Source organism: Camelina sativa, chromosome 12 (assembly GCF_000633955.1).
Source record: "Camelina sativa cultivar DH55 chromosome 12, Cs, whole genome shotgun sequence".
Taxonomy (NCBI): Eukaryota; Viridiplantae; Streptophyta; class Magnoliopsida; order Brassicales; family Brassicaceae; genus Camelina; species Camelina sativa.
The window spans coordinates 11,700,113-11,715,714 of record NC_025696.1 but is presented as its reverse complement, the minus strand read 5'-3'; the positions used below and the strand labels follow the sequence as shown (position 1 = coordinate 11,715,714).

General features: G+C 33.3%; 3 protein-coding genes across 4 annotated transcripts; 1 reads left to right on the top strand and 2 right to left on the bottom strand.

Moving 5' to 3' along the window:
- Window positions 8,447–10,202, bottom strand: LOC104731343 (peptide methionine sulfoxide reductase B2, chloroplastic). 2 transcript variants are annotated; one of them, XM_010450682.2, is made up of 3 exons: window positions 9,848–10,202; window positions 8,886–9,042; window positions 8,447–8,788 (listed from the first exon to the last, which is right to left on the bottom strand). In XM_010450682.2, exons 1-3 carry the CDS (start codon window positions 10,147–10,149, stop codon window positions 8,630–8,632), a joined length of 618 nt encoding a protein of 205 aa, XP_010448984.1. In that variant the 5' UTR covers window positions 10,150–10,202; the 3' UTR covers window positions 8,447–8,629. The 2 variants fall into 2 exon arrangements, with proteins under 2 accessions (XP_010448984.1, XP_010448985.1); XM_010450683.2 differs by having other exon boundaries at window positions 8,674–8,778.
- Window positions 10,415–14,208, top strand: LOC104731340 (pentatricopeptide repeat-containing protein At4g21880, mitochondrial-like). Its single transcript, XM_010450676.2, has 10 exons — window positions 10,415–10,707; window positions 10,856–10,888; window positions 11,178–11,372; window positions 11,460–12,316; window positions 12,456–12,992; window positions 13,070–13,255; window positions 13,343–13,404; window positions 13,672–13,779; window positions 13,863–13,960; window positions 14,124–14,208. The coding sequence occupies exons 4-9, from the start codon at window positions 12,106–12,108 to the stop codon at window positions 13,947–13,949; spliced, it is 1,191 nt and encodes a 396-aa protein (XP_010448978.1). The 5' UTR covers window positions 10,415–10,707; window positions 10,856–10,888; window positions 11,178–11,372; window positions 11,460–12,105; the 3' UTR covers window positions 13,950–13,960; window positions 14,124–14,208.
- LOC104731342 (15.4 kDa class V heat shock protein) lies at window positions 14,242–14,973 on the bottom strand. The gene is made up of 2 exons (XM_010450681.2): window positions 14,784–14,973; window positions 14,242–14,669 (listed from the first exon to the last, which is right to left on the bottom strand). Exons 1-2 carry the CDS (start codon window positions 14,914–14,916, stop codon window positions 14,401–14,403), a joined length of 402 nt encoding a protein of 133 aa, XP_010448983.1. The 5' UTR covers window positions 14,917–14,973; the 3' UTR covers window positions 14,242–14,400.

The window sequence follows — 15,602 nt, the reverse complement described above, 5'->3', positions numbered from 1 at the left end:
AAAAAAAAAAAAAAAAAAAAAAAAAAAAATCCAAAAACTGCAATAATCTTCAGGCAAAAGTCCAATATTAATTTACAAAAAAAAACTATAATAATGCTCCTACTTGACAGGTAGATACACCACGTGAAAACATGAGCGATAATAGTAAAAATAAAACTGGCACGACACCCTTATGGCCCTTAATAATACAAACCGAATAATAACTAACGTATGATTTTGATTAGTATAAGAAAATAATGCAGAAACAAATTGTACAATTGTATAATTATTGTTAGCTATCACATTTTGTGGAGTATAGATTTATTTCCGGTATTCTCACACTTTGTAAAATTATTATCTATAATAATGTTCATAAATTTCATAGTTGAGTTATAGTACTACTTTTACAGTTAATAACTTATACAACTTTTTCTTTAAAAGAAAACAATACTATAACTTTATCATTAGTTTCCATGTATTTCCACTAATTAATCAATCACTATACATTTCACACACACTTGACAAAATAATAGTAACAAAATTATCAGCAACTTGCAAAGTGGAACCAAACTAATCTATTAAAAATTATATCTTCTTTAAAAAAAATTATTATTTCAAAAAAAATTAGTTTATTTGTTGTAGAGAAGAAACCACGTATTTATATTGTAGATTAAATCAATTACAAGATAAGGATTCATTTTAGTGGGATTTGTAACTTTTGTTATTTTGCTTAAAATCTTTAAAATTTGTTATTTTCTTGTATCTGAAAACATAATTTTAAACATGGGTTTATTTGGTTCCAACTTTTTTGAAGGTATAGTTTTTGTTTGTTATTAATTGTGTATTTTATGAAAAAAAGTATTGCCCGAATAAAATCTTAGAAAAAACATAAGAGAGGTCTTAAATGAACAAAATTAAATGTGGCCCTAAGCTAGTTGCAGTAATTATTTACATTGTATATTGGGTGTTGCTCCCAAGGTTGTCATGTACAATGTAAATTGTGTATAGCGTTCAAAATAATGTATTGGAAGAACAAAATTATAATTAGAAAAAAACAAAATTTTGTGAATTCATTGCTTTTAAATCCAATTATTTTGCTGTATCACAATATGCACGTTAGCTACTTGTATCCAAAATATATACATATGATATTTTTAGCGACCATGCATATAGTATATGAAAAAATTTCCACAAAAAGTATATATCTTTTTTTTTTGTCAAAACCTTGTGCCATCTTTCATTCAATATAAGTAGTAATTACAAGTACAGAGAAGAGGTAAGAGGTAAAGTTTGCAACAATACAAGAAGGGCATTCCCCAATGCCAACAAGTGATACAAAGTGTGATAAAAAGAACATCATCGATTGTAGAATCCAAGAGAGCTGTGAGCCACAGGCTTGGGAACCTAATGGTACATGTGAGATCATGGTACATCGAAGGACTATCCTCGAAAGCTTCAAATGACAGTTGAATGGTCACGGTCATCTGACGCTGTGACGTTGACAAAAGTATCAGTGCCTCAATGTCCACCGAGGAGATAGGAGCCCATAGTAACAGGACGGCAAAGAAACTGGAAACTATGGTGATGTAGTCGGTTAGGGATTGCTTTGAGACCCAAAGCATAAGGATTGGATCACTTTGTGAACTCGCGATAAGGACTGTTTGGTACAGGATCCATGATGTGGAGATGGTTGGGGGGCGATGCTTGGAATCATCAAGAAGCCAGCTTTGTTGGTATCCGTCAATGAACAAAATATGTTCAAGATCAAGGGTGCCAAATTTACTAGCGAGTTTACAGAGCGAGGGCCATATAACCGTATACTTTTATAACCAAATCTCAATACCCTAGAAGCAGCTAAAGCCAGGTTCCGTGCAAGAGGAGTGAATAACCAAAGCAATAATGTTATTACCTTTCTCCAATGGAGTCTTCGACCAAGGAGCAAAGGGAAACGAAGCAGAACTTGATAGTGGTGATCCATGAGCGATGAAAGGGCGGGCCTGGGCTTACTAGATTGACCAACCTGACAGAAATAGATGGATTTGATTTGATTTTGTACTATGGGCTTGTCNAATATATACATATGATATTTTTAGCGACCATGCATATAGTATATGAAAAAATTTCCACAAAAAGTATATATCTTTTTTTTTTGTCAAAACCTTGTGCCATCTTTCATTCAATATAAGTAGTAATTACAAGTACAGAGAAGAGGTAAGAGGTAAAGTTTGCAACAATACAAGAAGGGCATTCCCCAATGCCAACAAGTGATACAAAGTGTGATAAAAAGAACATCATCGATTGTAGAATCCAAGAGAGCTGTGAGCCACAGGCTTGGGAACCTAATGGTACATGTGAGATCATGGTACATCGAAGGACTATCCTCGAAAGCTTCAAATGACAGTTGAATGGTCACGGTCATCTGACGCTGTGACGTTGACAAAAGTATCAGTGCCTCAATGTCCACCGAGGAGATAGGAGCCCATAGTAACAGGACGGCAAAGAAACTGGAAACTATGGTGATGTAGTCGGTTAGGGATTGCTTTGAGACCCAAAGCATAAGGATTGGATCACTTTGTGAACTCGCGATAAGGACTGTTTGGTACAGGATCCATGATGTGGAGATGGTTGGGGGGCGATGCTTGGAATCATCAAGAAGCCAGCTTTGTTGGTATCCGTCAATGAACAAAATATGTTCAAGATCAAGGGTGCCAAATTTACTAGCGAGTTTACAGAGCGAGGGCCATATAACCGTATACTTTTATAACCAAATCTCAATACCCTAGAAGCAGCTAAAGCCAGGTTCCGTGCAAGAGGAGTGAATAACCAAAGCAATAATGTTATTACCTTTCTCCAATGGAGTCTTCGACCAAGGAGCAAAGGGAAACGAAGCAGAACTTGATAGTGGTGATCCATGAGCGATGAAAGGGCGGGCCTGGGCTTACTAGATTGACCAACCTGACAGAAATAGATGGATTTGATTTGATTTTGTACTATGGGCTTGTCTTGAGGCCTAGGTCCACTAAGGGAAACCCTAGGTTTCCAAGAAGGCGCCACACATGAGGGTCTGAAAGTCGGCCACCCGAGACTGACGGAGGGATCTGCACTGCAGAAAGAGTCTCCGATGAGTGGGAGGACAGCGGGTTCAAATACTGGCTGTGGCAGGAGTCATCGTTGGTTACTAAGTCCACTGGCGAGAATCCTAGTATCAAAACCGATTGCCGAGATGAAGTCTGGTTGCAGCGTCTGTCCGAAAATAGCAGAGGCGTTCTCGAAGCACGAAACATCTCCGGTGAAAGGAAGTTCGGCGGAAGCAGTCGGTGACCTCGATTTGAATCGACGACGGAAGATAAGTCCATTGGGGAGAATCCTATCTTCACAATAATCTGCCATGGTGAGGGATGAGCATAACGGTTTCCCGAGATAAGCGAAGAGAAACTCTCCGGTGGAGTGGGGGTTAGCGGGAGCATACAGCGGTTTTGGTTTAGATCGGGGGGAAATTTTATTAGGGTTGGGGTAGGGTTAAACAAAAGGAAAAAACGGGGAAAAAGCTTGAAAAGAGATCTACTAAAAAGAGCAAATAGTAATTGAGCAGGTAAAGAAGCAGATGGATCCCGACGCCGGCGAGCAGGAGTCTCACCGGCGCCGGAAGGATTGGTTGGAAAGGCCTCCTCGATAATCGTGTCTGAGAGAAAGCTAATTGCCTGCTTGTCACGTGTTCTTCGTATCAAAAAGTATATATCTATATATACATTTTTTAAGTACATTTAGCAAATAAAGCTTCAAGTTGCCACCTATTTACAAGACTGCCACTGACATTAATTATTAGTTTAGTTTTCATTTAATTAATTAATATTAAGTTTTTATTTTTGAAAACCTATCCTAAATAAATTTCCAAAACAATTGGAACCACTCTCTTTAACATTAAATATTAAGTTTATAATTGATTTAATTAATATTAAGTTTCTAATTTTACAAAACAATATTTTCTCCATACACAAATTTCCTAAACAATCGGTCTAACCAAGAAACGAATTGATTTTCGATCTTGGAGGAGGATCCGTGGTCAGGATTTTTGATCTCAAACGCATTGATTTCCCCCTAAAATATATGTTCAAAATCAAATATAAAATATATCATTCAAAAAAACTAACGGTATGATTTTAAAACGTAACAAACATATTTACCATTCAATTTGATATCTTATTCCAAAAATAATAATAAAATATAAAAGATATTGCTTGCTCACAGATTTATTTTTGTTTTGTATTAGGTATTTAAAAATAATTTTTACTTTCACGGGTTTCATATGATGAGTTTTTGCGGATTAAATTTTTTTGAATATGTTGTCTGACCCACCTAGCATGACGGGTTTGAATATATAACCAACACTAAAACTATTAGTTTATCTCATATATACTATAGATTTGTAATCATAGTTTTGAAAATTAACTTATAAATTATTTAGTATATGAACTACAAAATATTACACATACTATAACACATTCTTAATATTCCAAAAAAAAAAACACATAAAAATATACACGAACATACTATATAGGCATATACCTTTGTTTAATTCTAGAGAACAAAATAAATCTAGAATATTATATTCTATCTAATAACAAATTTAATGTAATTAGGTTATAAACTTTATAAAACATAAGAAGAAAAAAAAAATCTAAACAATATTCTAAATTAATTAGACAAAAAGTTAATTAATTAAAAATTTGAAAACTAAATAAATTAAAAAATAGTATTTAAAATACAATAATTTAAACTTAGTCTCGCGGTGTACCGCGGGTGAAATCCTAGTGTCGTTGATTTCAAACATTTTTTAATTATGATTAACTATATAGTGATCCACGCTGTACGGCGTGAAAAAATATTTACATAAATTTAGATTTGTTTGTTATAAAATAATAGTAGAAATTTTATTTATTCTATAAATTTTATAAAATTATATATTTAATTTACTTAATTTCATACTCCGATTTTGACCCATAGTCGGTACTACTATTTTGGTTTGAGTGCAATATCAAATTCGTTAGTTATAAATTCAGTAAAGTTTAAAAAAAATCCAACAAAATATGTAATGATCTGTGATCTGGTATTACAAATTGATGTGAACGTGTTTATAGATCTTAATATACAAAATTTACAATAATGATTGGTTTTAATATTAACATTAACACCAATGTAGTTATTGGTATAACATGTTAGTATATAATCCTGTTTTAAAAATCCCCGTCTAGCACTGATTACGCCCCGCAAAATCGCTAGGCCCATCCTCTCCGCTTCGATTAATGACTAATCCCCGTCTAGCATCGATTATTCAATTATATCTCTCTATTTTGATTGTAACCCGTCTAATCCAATTATTTTCCGCTTAATTTTGTATATAATGATTATTTTTAGAGCCAGATATACATCAAATATGTATTTTTTTGTTATATAGACATTTAAATTAAAAGTTTATGATGTTTTACAATAACTAATGTACAATTTTTTAATGAAAATCATAAATTTTCTTTTAAAATTACGTTTTTATGTGTTTACCGTAATTTTAAAGACAATACTATAGTTTTATATTTTATTTGATATTTTTGTTTCAATATAAACAGAATTATACATATATTTAATACTACCTATTTTTATTTTATTATTAATTTAATAAAATATCCCTAAAACTAGTCTTCGATTAATCTATGTTTAATCTCTGATTTTCTTGCTAGGCGATAGTCCCACTCCGACCGCCCGACTAGCGCCTAGCGATTTCTAAAACATATGTGAACATTACAATTAGATTATATACACTTAGTATTGTTTATATAGTGAATATTATGTATAAAAAATAAATTTTAGCCAATTAAATAGTTTATTATTGTTTCATAAGATTTCTGAAATAGTACATACAATATGTTAAATAATGTTATTAAATAATTTCAAAAATATTGTTTTATTATTTTGTAAACAAATATAAATTTTTCTTTTGTTAGTTATTAGATTAATTAAAATTCAATAGCATTTTTTGTAATATGCCACATCAAACCTGGTTAAAGTTCTAACAACATTGCTTAAATAAGTATTTAGAGATATTTTTTAAAATATAATCAAAGGTGTTGAAGAAAAAAAAATATAATCAAAGGTGTATCTTAGTTTTAAAATATATATGTCATTATTAAATGATTTAGATATGTAAATATTTAATCTTAATTTTATAAATAAAATTAAGTTTTATAATTGTTCTAAATAGTTTTTTTTTGTTTTCAAAGATTACTGAACAATAAATAGAATCTGTTAAATAATTTTATTAAATAATTTTGAAAATATTATTTTATTATTTTATAAACTAATATAATTTATTTTTGTTAGTTATTAATTAATTAAATGTAATGACATTTTCGTAATATGCCACATAATAGTAGGATTAAACTTTAACAACATTGCTTAAATAAGTATATAGAGATAAAATAATTATTTGTTTGACACAAAATTTTAAATGCGCCTCAAAATTGACCCACGATGTATGCACAATATTTTCGTTGTTCGTATTTTGCATATAAGAAAGTGACATATTGTAGTAAAAAAATTCTAGAAAAATTGTGGGTTTGACAAAATAAATTAAGTAATTGTATAAATTTTCTGCAAAAATCACATATTCAGATTTTTGGCAGAAAGTATTGAATCACGTTTTAGTGACAAGTTGTGGAATTGATTTTCTTCACCAAAATTACATAGTTATGTATGGAATCGAAATTTTGTCCTTTTTATCAAAACTATTTAACTAAAAATTTGAAAGAAAATAATCAAAAATAATATAACTAATATTCTGCTTACTATTTTTAATTAATTTTAAATCGTGTCATCATTAAAATTTATAATTCCATCATTTTTGAACTGCTTCAAACCATAATATAATCATATTACTCGTTATTACTCCCATGGCATGCTAGTTGTTAATATCAGATGTGGGAAATTGTCTTTTATTTTCAGCTTAACCAACTCTGAGTCAAAAATATACAACTATATACTATAATCTGACCTCACTAACCTTTTCTTAAATTAGGTAAATAGCAATGATTTTTTTCAAAATACAATCATTGGGATTGGATGACACACATGAATTTCAGAAAAGTAACATGCTATTTATCTCAAACGACATTATTTTATTCATGTACTGAACTTTTTTGCTATGTAGAGAATCTAATATGCAGTTTGGTCGTTTAATTTTATAAGATAATATGCACTAAGTAATAACAATACCATGATTATGATCAACGTAACAAAACGTATTAAAAGAAATTTTGTGGTTACAACTTTTGCCACTTGATCATTTAGTTCAAATATTACAATGTCAGTCTTTATTTAATTACCAATTAAAATTTAGAAAGAGGTAAAAGAAAGTATATTAATTTTGTACATACGTGTTAATCCACCATTCTGATAAGGTAGATAGGTCATGACGATCGAAAGACACTATAATTTTTTTTTTGTTTATTTCCCTATGAGATAATTTGGAACTATGTGAAATGCTTCTAAAAGGTCTTTGCGAGTGTGCAATAGCCATATTGTATAGTTGTAATATTATTTGCAGAGTGCATGTGAGTTTCAAATTTGATTGTTTATTTATATATCAGTTGTCAGTGGTTGATTACCAAGACACCAATTGAAATATATTTAGAGACGTTAAAAAAAAGAATCAAATCGAATAAGCAGATCTTGGCTGGCCCTCATCAATCGTCAATTTGTCATAGAACACAACAAATTTTAAAGAAGTAATATATTCACTTCAGTCTACATGCATAAAGGTTTAAAAAACTAAGTAAATCAGACGAGGTGGCTGATTGCCAAAAAAAAAAGGAAAAGAAAAAAACGTGCGAGAATTATTGATTGGCAAAAGAAATACACTTTACATCTTACCAAGTCTACTTTTCGTTGTCTCCAATGATTCACCAAAAAATAATTGGTAAAATTAAAACTACGAAAACATATTAGTCTTTCAGAAATGGAACTTTCGTTTTCCGAAATTATTGAAACTGACCCATATCTTATTATCAAGTTGAAGTAAAAGTCTTATTATATTCTTGTTTGGAAATGGTTTCGTATAAATTGCTCCGACACAAGAACATTACTTGCATGTGACATGTATCACCTTTTGGTGTTACCAAATTGAAATTAATACTACAGTATGTCAGAGTCAAATTCTAGTTGCATTTAATTAGTAAAGTAGAAGTTCTATTTTGGGGGGTCAGTTTTACCAAAATGGAAATGGTAGTATTTCAAACCGGACGAACATTTTGCTCTCATGATCAACTATATTAAAATGTCAGAAAAAAGGTCTACAAACAAATCAACAACAGCATAGTCTAATTAAAATATATAAGACTTTGCTATCATGATCTAATAGTCTTTTTTTTATAGGTCTGGTCTTGACTCTTGATCATTGGTACATGAGAGGAGATGAATCATTTCTTAGATCTCTTTTATTTATTTTTAACAAACAAGTAACTTTTTATTAACCTTTCTTGCTAGCCGTCGAAACAAAACACTAGTTTTACCGACCAAAGGAAAAACACGGTAAGAGAGAGGCATAGAAGCACCACACAACACAACCCTATAGTTTTTACATGTTTTTGTATGATCATATTTATCACAGGTTTGGATTCTTCGGTGTGAACTTGAGAGATATACTGTTCACACAGTGTCGTTCATCCGTAGGTGTAGGGAAACCTTCTCCTTTAAAAACATGACCGAGATGTCCTCCACAAGCTGCACATGTAATCTCAACTCGGCTCCCATCTGGATCGGGCTGAGCAAAAAAAAAAGTCAAAAGATGTTTATTTTAGCAGCTAGTTTCTCAAATCATAATATCCAGTGATAATGATCTTATTGATAGAGAATCTTACAGTTCGTGTTATGGCTCCGGGGAGTCCGTCAAAGAAAGCTGGCCAGCCACAACCAGAGTTGAATTTGGTGGTGGATTTGTAGAGAGGAGTTCCACATCCTGCACAGCAATAGATGCCGTCTTCGAATAGTTTGTTGTATTCTCCTGTTCCTGGATATCTAATTTAACATACGTCCCAATACCATCAGAAAACTGTTAATCGCAAAACTCTACTTCAATTGAGATAATACTCATCAATGCTTAAACCATAGAGAAACTAACTTCTAATCAAACACCATTTGCCTCTTGATATCAAAGTGAAAAGAACCAAGAAAGACCAAAGTAAGACACACGACTAATGGTACATTGTCATGCCACACAAAGCAATCCCTCGTGAGACAATCCTAAGAGTATAAGTTGATAGCAAAATGAGACAGCCTAACAGAACATCATCACAACAGAGATCTAAGAAAATGACTCAACGTCTCTCTACAAGATTTTGGCATGGGTAGTATCTAATGGGACCGAGACCAAACCGAAGTATCAGAACCAAACTTTGTGATCAGTTACATTCCCAATTTTAAAAGTAAAGTTCATATGAAATGAGACAGCCAAGCAGAACATCATCATCAACAGAGATCTAATGTATGTATGGAGTCTTGAATCTTTCAGGTACTAGTAAATTTTATTCCACAAAAGCCTACTAAAACTCAACAGTCATCAATTACAATACTATATAGCAACATACTTGTGTGCACATCATGATTCAATGTCAGGACAATACTTCTAAAGACAACAAGACTCTCACATGTAAACATCTTAAACTAGTTCTTCTAGCTAAAATTCACTGAACATACATTGATAATCTAACTCTCGTCTCTAGATAACCAATCTGAAACCAACACATGCAAGAACATTACACTATCCTGAATCCAAAAACACTCTAAAAAAGATTCCCAAAATTTGGGAAACGAAAACACTTACTCAGTGCCTTTCTGCCTGAGAATCCTAAATTGTTCAGGGGATAGAATCGCACGCCACTCGTCCTCTGGCTTATTGACAGATCCTGGAGGAGAAGAAGAAGCCGCCATAGCTACAACACGACCGCCGTGGAAGCCTCGACGGGGAGAAGAAAATGACGAAGAGAAAGCTAATCGGATGGTGGTGGTTCTGAGAGAGGAGGGTGAAGGAGGTTTAACAAAGGCTGATTTAATGGTGGAAACGAAGGTGAGAGACGTGGCTGAAGATAGACGCCCAGGTCCTGCTGCTATGACGTTCAACGCCATTGTTAGCTTAGCTTTGTTCCTTCTTCTTCTTTTTTTGTGGATTTCTATTCTTCTTTTTCTATTTTTTGTTTTCGGTTGTCACTAAGACTATTACTTTGGGCCTCATTTTAAGGCCTTTTAGCCCAACTTATTAGTTTAATTAACGATTCCTAAGACACTATGGTCAAGTGGGCGATTTGCACCTCGTCCGTCCTTAGTGCACCCAACCTCCAAATAAAGTGGTGGGACTGACACTAAAGTAAGGCACATGAGCCGAGGTGAGGTGAGCCCTGACAAAAGATAGATCAGAAGTTTAATAGATTCACATGGAAAAAGGTAGATCAACTAACGGCTGGTAAGGTAATAATAATAAGTAAGAGTCGTATTTAAAACATGAGCATGCAAATTTTGACCTCAATGACTAGAAAAGGAATCCCTTTTTTAACTTTCTTTTATATATGATTGTCAACTCCGTGCATATTCCTCTTCTTCCAACCTTACGCAATTGTACAGACCGATCAATTAGACGGTTCTAACCCAACAAAACGAAAATTTGGATCGAGATTGGAACAAAAATTAGTAAGTGGGGTTTTGCTTGGATTTTTCTTTTAGGTTTCCCTCATCGATTTTGATTCTATTGTTTATTTTGTGACGAATGAACCAAGTTTAAGGTCAGAGTATGTTTCTCTAATTTTTTTTTTTCCCTTTTTTCTTGGGGATTTTGTAGTGTACCCGAAAGTGAAAGCTAACAACGAAGCTGGTAAGTACAAGCAGAGGGGTTCTTGTCTGAACTCGAACTATCTCCAAACTCGTTCCTCTGTTTTTTTTTTTCCTTTGAGTTTAACTCTCTGTTAGTGTTACATTAGATCTTTGAGTTTGAGGTTGACTAGGTTATACTTATATGCTTAGGAACATTCACTTGGTTTTTTTTATGAAGATCAATTATATGTGTAAAAGATATGTTTTTTTGTGCTTGTTACCATTTCAATCAAATGTACATTTTGAGTAGAGAATCTGTTTTTATATTGTATCTTTGCTCATTTGAACAGAGAAAAGCCAAGAAGATGATTTGCAGATATATGTGGCTAAGATTCCAAAGATTTACATACCAAGTGTCCTCATCTCTGAATCTGAATCCACAGAAACGAATAATAAGCCTATCAGAGTAGGAGCTGACATTGAAGTTAAACACAAACCTAAAGCCAGTCCGATCTTACGCCCACGCGCTGTTGTATCAAGTCCCGGTATGGCTTTTCGATCTTTATTGTCACCCAACCTTGGAATTCAATATATCGAAAACAATGACTCTTCTTTCGGGTTCTCTTCTTTAGACAATGATGCAATGATCGGCGACATAAACAAGATTGAAGAAAGGAAAGCTAAGAAGGTTTTAAAGAGTGATGATCATATCAAGACCAGAGCTTCTCAGCGTAAGAATGTTAATACTACCAACGTGAAGATTCCTCATCGTATAGTCAATATTAATACTACCAATGTGGAGATTCCTAATCGTATAGTCGCTAAGCAATCTGGAGTCAGTTCAAAGGGATGATCACAAATGATCTAATTTTTTTATATTGATGGTATATCAATGGTATACTACTTATTACTTTCGGTTGATCAATGGTATACTACTTATTCAAATTGTACGTTTTGAAAACGTGATTCCGCTAGGTTTTTACCATTCTCAACAATCAACATTTCTTTCCACGTTTTGTATAGTGGTTATATATATATATATATATATATACGATGCTCATGTTAATTGAAAACATAAGTCTACAAATTTAGTCTTTAATGATTACGAAGATGTATTCATAATATAAAGAAGGAGGATTCTCTGTTTTTTTTTTTTTTTTGTCAACAAGAAGGAGGATTCTCGTAACAGAAACCCTATTACTGCGTTAGCTCAGCCTCCACAGTTCAGCTTCATCACAGTGCTTATTTTGTTTTCCTCCAAGCGTATCAACATTGTAAATGCAAAGGATGGCTTCATCAAAGGGGAAGAAAGGGCTTCACGAGATCTTTCGCCACGTGATGAGAAACCATCAGAATACTTTAGAGAAAACTGAAAACGCAACTATGTCAATAGGTGCATCTTCAAAAACAGTATCATCGTCGAGTGTAATGCCGCAGATTCTGTCATCGCATAAGTTTTCCAACGTTGATTCATCCAACACTGGTCAAGGTACCTCTCTATGTCTCTCTCTCTCTGCTAGTGGAATTATCCATGTCACTTAGGATCGAATCAAATCTGCTTCAGGTGTCTTTTTTTTTTTTTATCAGTATTCTTTTTTTGCTCTCTGAAAATGTTATGATTGCTCCAGGTAAACTTAGTTGTAGTAACCATCTTTTAACAATACGGGAGTCACATTGTAAGGTGCAAACAGATGATTACAAGAAAAAAGAGTCATATGCTATGAAGAAGCTTCTGAGAAGATCTGATCAGAAGTTTTGCGGTGAGACTATGTTTGGTTGGTGGGCTATAATGGGAAAAGAAGTTGGTGTACATGAATACAGCACACTGATTCAAATTTGCAGACAACGAGCGAGGAGAAGGAATGATGTAGAGTCTGTTCTTGGTCATATTGGGAAGGCTATTGAGTACCTTAAAGAAATGAGAAAATGTGGATTCACTATAGAGAAAAGAACTTATGAACCTTTTCTAAAGTTATTAGTTGATAAAGGAATGGTAGAGAAATTCCAAATTTCCAAGGATGTTATTAGAGATGCAAATCCTGATGCTCTTGGGAAGATTGGATACTATGAAATGCTTCTTTGGATCCAAGTAGGCGACGATGAGAAGGTCCACGAACTTTGCAGTACGATTGGGGATAGTGAGACTAGTTTATCAATCCTACAAGGTGAGCACTAAGTGTATTATTCTTTTGTTTCATTTGCATATATTACTCCCAAAGTAATCTTTTAGCCCTTATAACAGAAAATTACCTGGTTGCACTCTTTGAGAAAGACAGAAGTGAAAATCTTCAGAGGCTGTTTGAGATTATGGACATTACCAAAGTTTCATCGCCACACCTATTGACGAAGATATTTGGATATCTTGGAAGGTCGCTATTGGAGTCTATTGCAATCAAGTTCTTTAGGGAACTAAGAAAGTGTGGTAAAGGTGATTGTATAGAGATTATATAGTAGCATGTTAAATACCCTGCAATCATTCTTAGCATGGTAAACATGGTTTCATTAACATTTACAGATGGAGGGAAGACAGTGTCAAATCTTATGTTTAGCTATGCAACCTGCATCCCAAATTTAACGGTGAGAACTTTCTATATAATATGCTTCAAGGCCTTTTCCTTGTTTTAGTTCTAGAACATCCGGATTTGGTTTTACCACTTTAATATATATTGATAGGGATTGACAATATTGCTTCTGACACCTAAGTCTTGTCCTCGATCTTGTTTGGTTAGTATATCCTTGGATACATAGGTAATGATAATAGTCTCAATTAGCAGCAAGTTGTAAAACTCTTCCTTCTACACCTCCTAACAGTCCATGTTCTCTTATGACTTTGGTGGTTTAAAGGCAGACGATGCTGTTTTGAAGCACGAAAAGTTGCACAAAGAACTAGATATCAAGCCTTCATCTACATCTTATACTAAGCTTATTACTTATCTTTATGAATCGAATGAGGTACTTGCTCGCTTCTGTTGATTCTTTTGTTCTTTCTGGTCACCTCTCTGTAATTGACTCATGATTATTCCTCTGTATCGTAGGTAGCCACTGCTCTGGGTGTAGCTGACAAAATGCGTGAAGCAGGCCAGCCATTGTTACATACTATTGATTTAACCAAAATTTTCTAAGTTTTGACATGGTACACTATCTCCTTTAACTACTTTCAAGAAAGTTAGATTTAGATTCCAATCTTTTCATTGATAATGAAAGGTTCTTTGAGAGATCATAAAGATTGTCTTTTTTACATAATGTTAAAACAGGAGTTTGATCATTGTCTTTAGTTACACTTTTGTCTGTTTCAGGTGAGATTGTCTCTAATAAAGACTTCTTTAATGGAGGAAACGAAGGTCATGGACCATTCTTTAAAGCCAATAATGAGAAGATCGAATCACTATCATATAACCATTGTTTTTTAATTCGTTTTGAAACATAAACATCGGATCTTGATTAATATACAAACTACACAAATTGTTCGTTACCAAGGAAAAATATTACACATTCTTTTTTATGTAAGAGATTTTAAAACAAAGATCAAACTCGTGAGGTACAAGGAAGAACACAATACGTACGGCGTTCTTTTTAAGCAGCTCTTGCAAGAAGTTGAAGAGTTTCAGGAACATCAGAAGGATCAATGAATCTCCTAGTCATAATCCTCTTTGGTACAACCACAGTCAACACACCATCTTCATAACCAGCTGATATCCCGATCATATCTATCGATTCCGGTAACCGGAATTTCCTCTTGAAACTCTTCACCGGTGGATCCGGTGATCCAGCCGTCGCCTCCGTTCGTATGATTAAATATATTGAATCTTCGATCTCAACTTTTATTTCTTCTTTCCTTAACCCTGATTAAGCAAACATAACAACAAAATATGAAAAAGACTACAAGATAATCTTTTACAATGTGTGGTGGCGAATGGCGATAAAATATACTTAAGAGATAAGCTAAGTAGTAGTACCAGGGAGATCAACAGAGAAAGTGTGAGAATCTGGAGACTGAGACCAACGAACATGATTCTCTTGGTAGCTATTAAACGATTGAGAAGATAAAACATATTCCCACGGCATCACTTGAACTGTCTGAAAATCCATTCTTTTTATTCTATGTATATTTGCTTCTTCTTCTTTTTTTCTTGTGGATTACATCATTTTAGTTGGCTATTTATAGTTAACAAAAAAAAAGATGACCCCAGCTGAACCATTTGAGCAAGTTGTTGTCTGTAACTAACTTGAAAAAAAGTCGATAGTAAATGAGACAATAAATATAGATCAATTGAAAAGTCGATAATTGGGTTTGGAGAGTTTGATTTGTGAGAAGAAACAAAAAAACACTCTTGTCGACTCACTCACAAGTGGAGCATTTTTGATGGGGAAAAATGTCAATTAAATCATGAACTTACATAAAAACACCAATTAAACCATGAACTTTCCCTAAGGCCATTTAAATCATGTAATTTCGTTGCCAAATCTAATTAAACATCACATTTTATTTTAAATGCCGAAATACACATCGCGTAAAATTGGGTAACAGAGCAACTAACCTCCGTTTAACACCCGTTAACATCTGTTAGATTAACCCGTTAGAATTAAAAAAAAAGGGGAAAAATGTCAATTAAATCATGAACTTACATAAAAACACCAATTAAACCATGAACTTTCCCTAAGGCCATTTAAATCATGTAATTTCGTTGTCAAATCTAATTAAACATCACATTTTAATTTAAACGCCGAAATACACATCGCGTAAAATTGGGTAACAGAACAACTAACCTCCGTTT

Bases quoted from the DNA above. Each gene is read 5' to 3' on its own strand.
- LOC104731340 (XM_010450676.2), top strand. From the start codon at position 12,106: ATGCAAAGGATGGCTTCATCAAAGGGGAAGAAAGGGCTTCACGAGATC. The intron at 13,256-13,342 runs GTGATTGTATAG...TAACATTTACAG, and splicing joins ACTAAGAAAGTGTGGTAAAG to ATGGAGGGAAGACAGTGTCA. The intron at 13,780-13,862 runs GTACTTGCTCGC...TCTGTATCGTAG, and splicing joins ATCTTTATGAATCGAATGAG to GTAGCCACTGCTCTGGGTGT.
- LOC104731342 (XM_010450681.2), bottom strand. From the start codon at position 14,916: ATGGATTTTCAGACAGTTCAAGTGATGCCGTGGGAATATGTTTTATCT. The intron at 14,670-14,783 runs GTACTACTACTT...TTGCTTAATCAG, and splicing joins TTTCTCTGTTGATCTCCCTG to GGTTAAGGAAAGAAGAAATA.
- LOC104731343 (XM_010450682.2), bottom strand. From the start codon at position 10,149: ATGGCGTTGAACGTCATAGCAGCAGGACCTGGGCGTCTATCTTCAGCC. The intron at 9,043-9,847 runs GTAAGTGTTTTC...ATGTTAAATTAG, and splicing joins CTCAGGCAGAAAGGCACTGA to ATATCCAGGAACAGGAGAAT. The intron at 8,789-8,885 runs GTAAGATTCTCT...TTTTTTGCTCAG, and splicing joins CCGGAGCCATAACACGAACT to CCCGATCCAGATGGGAGCCG.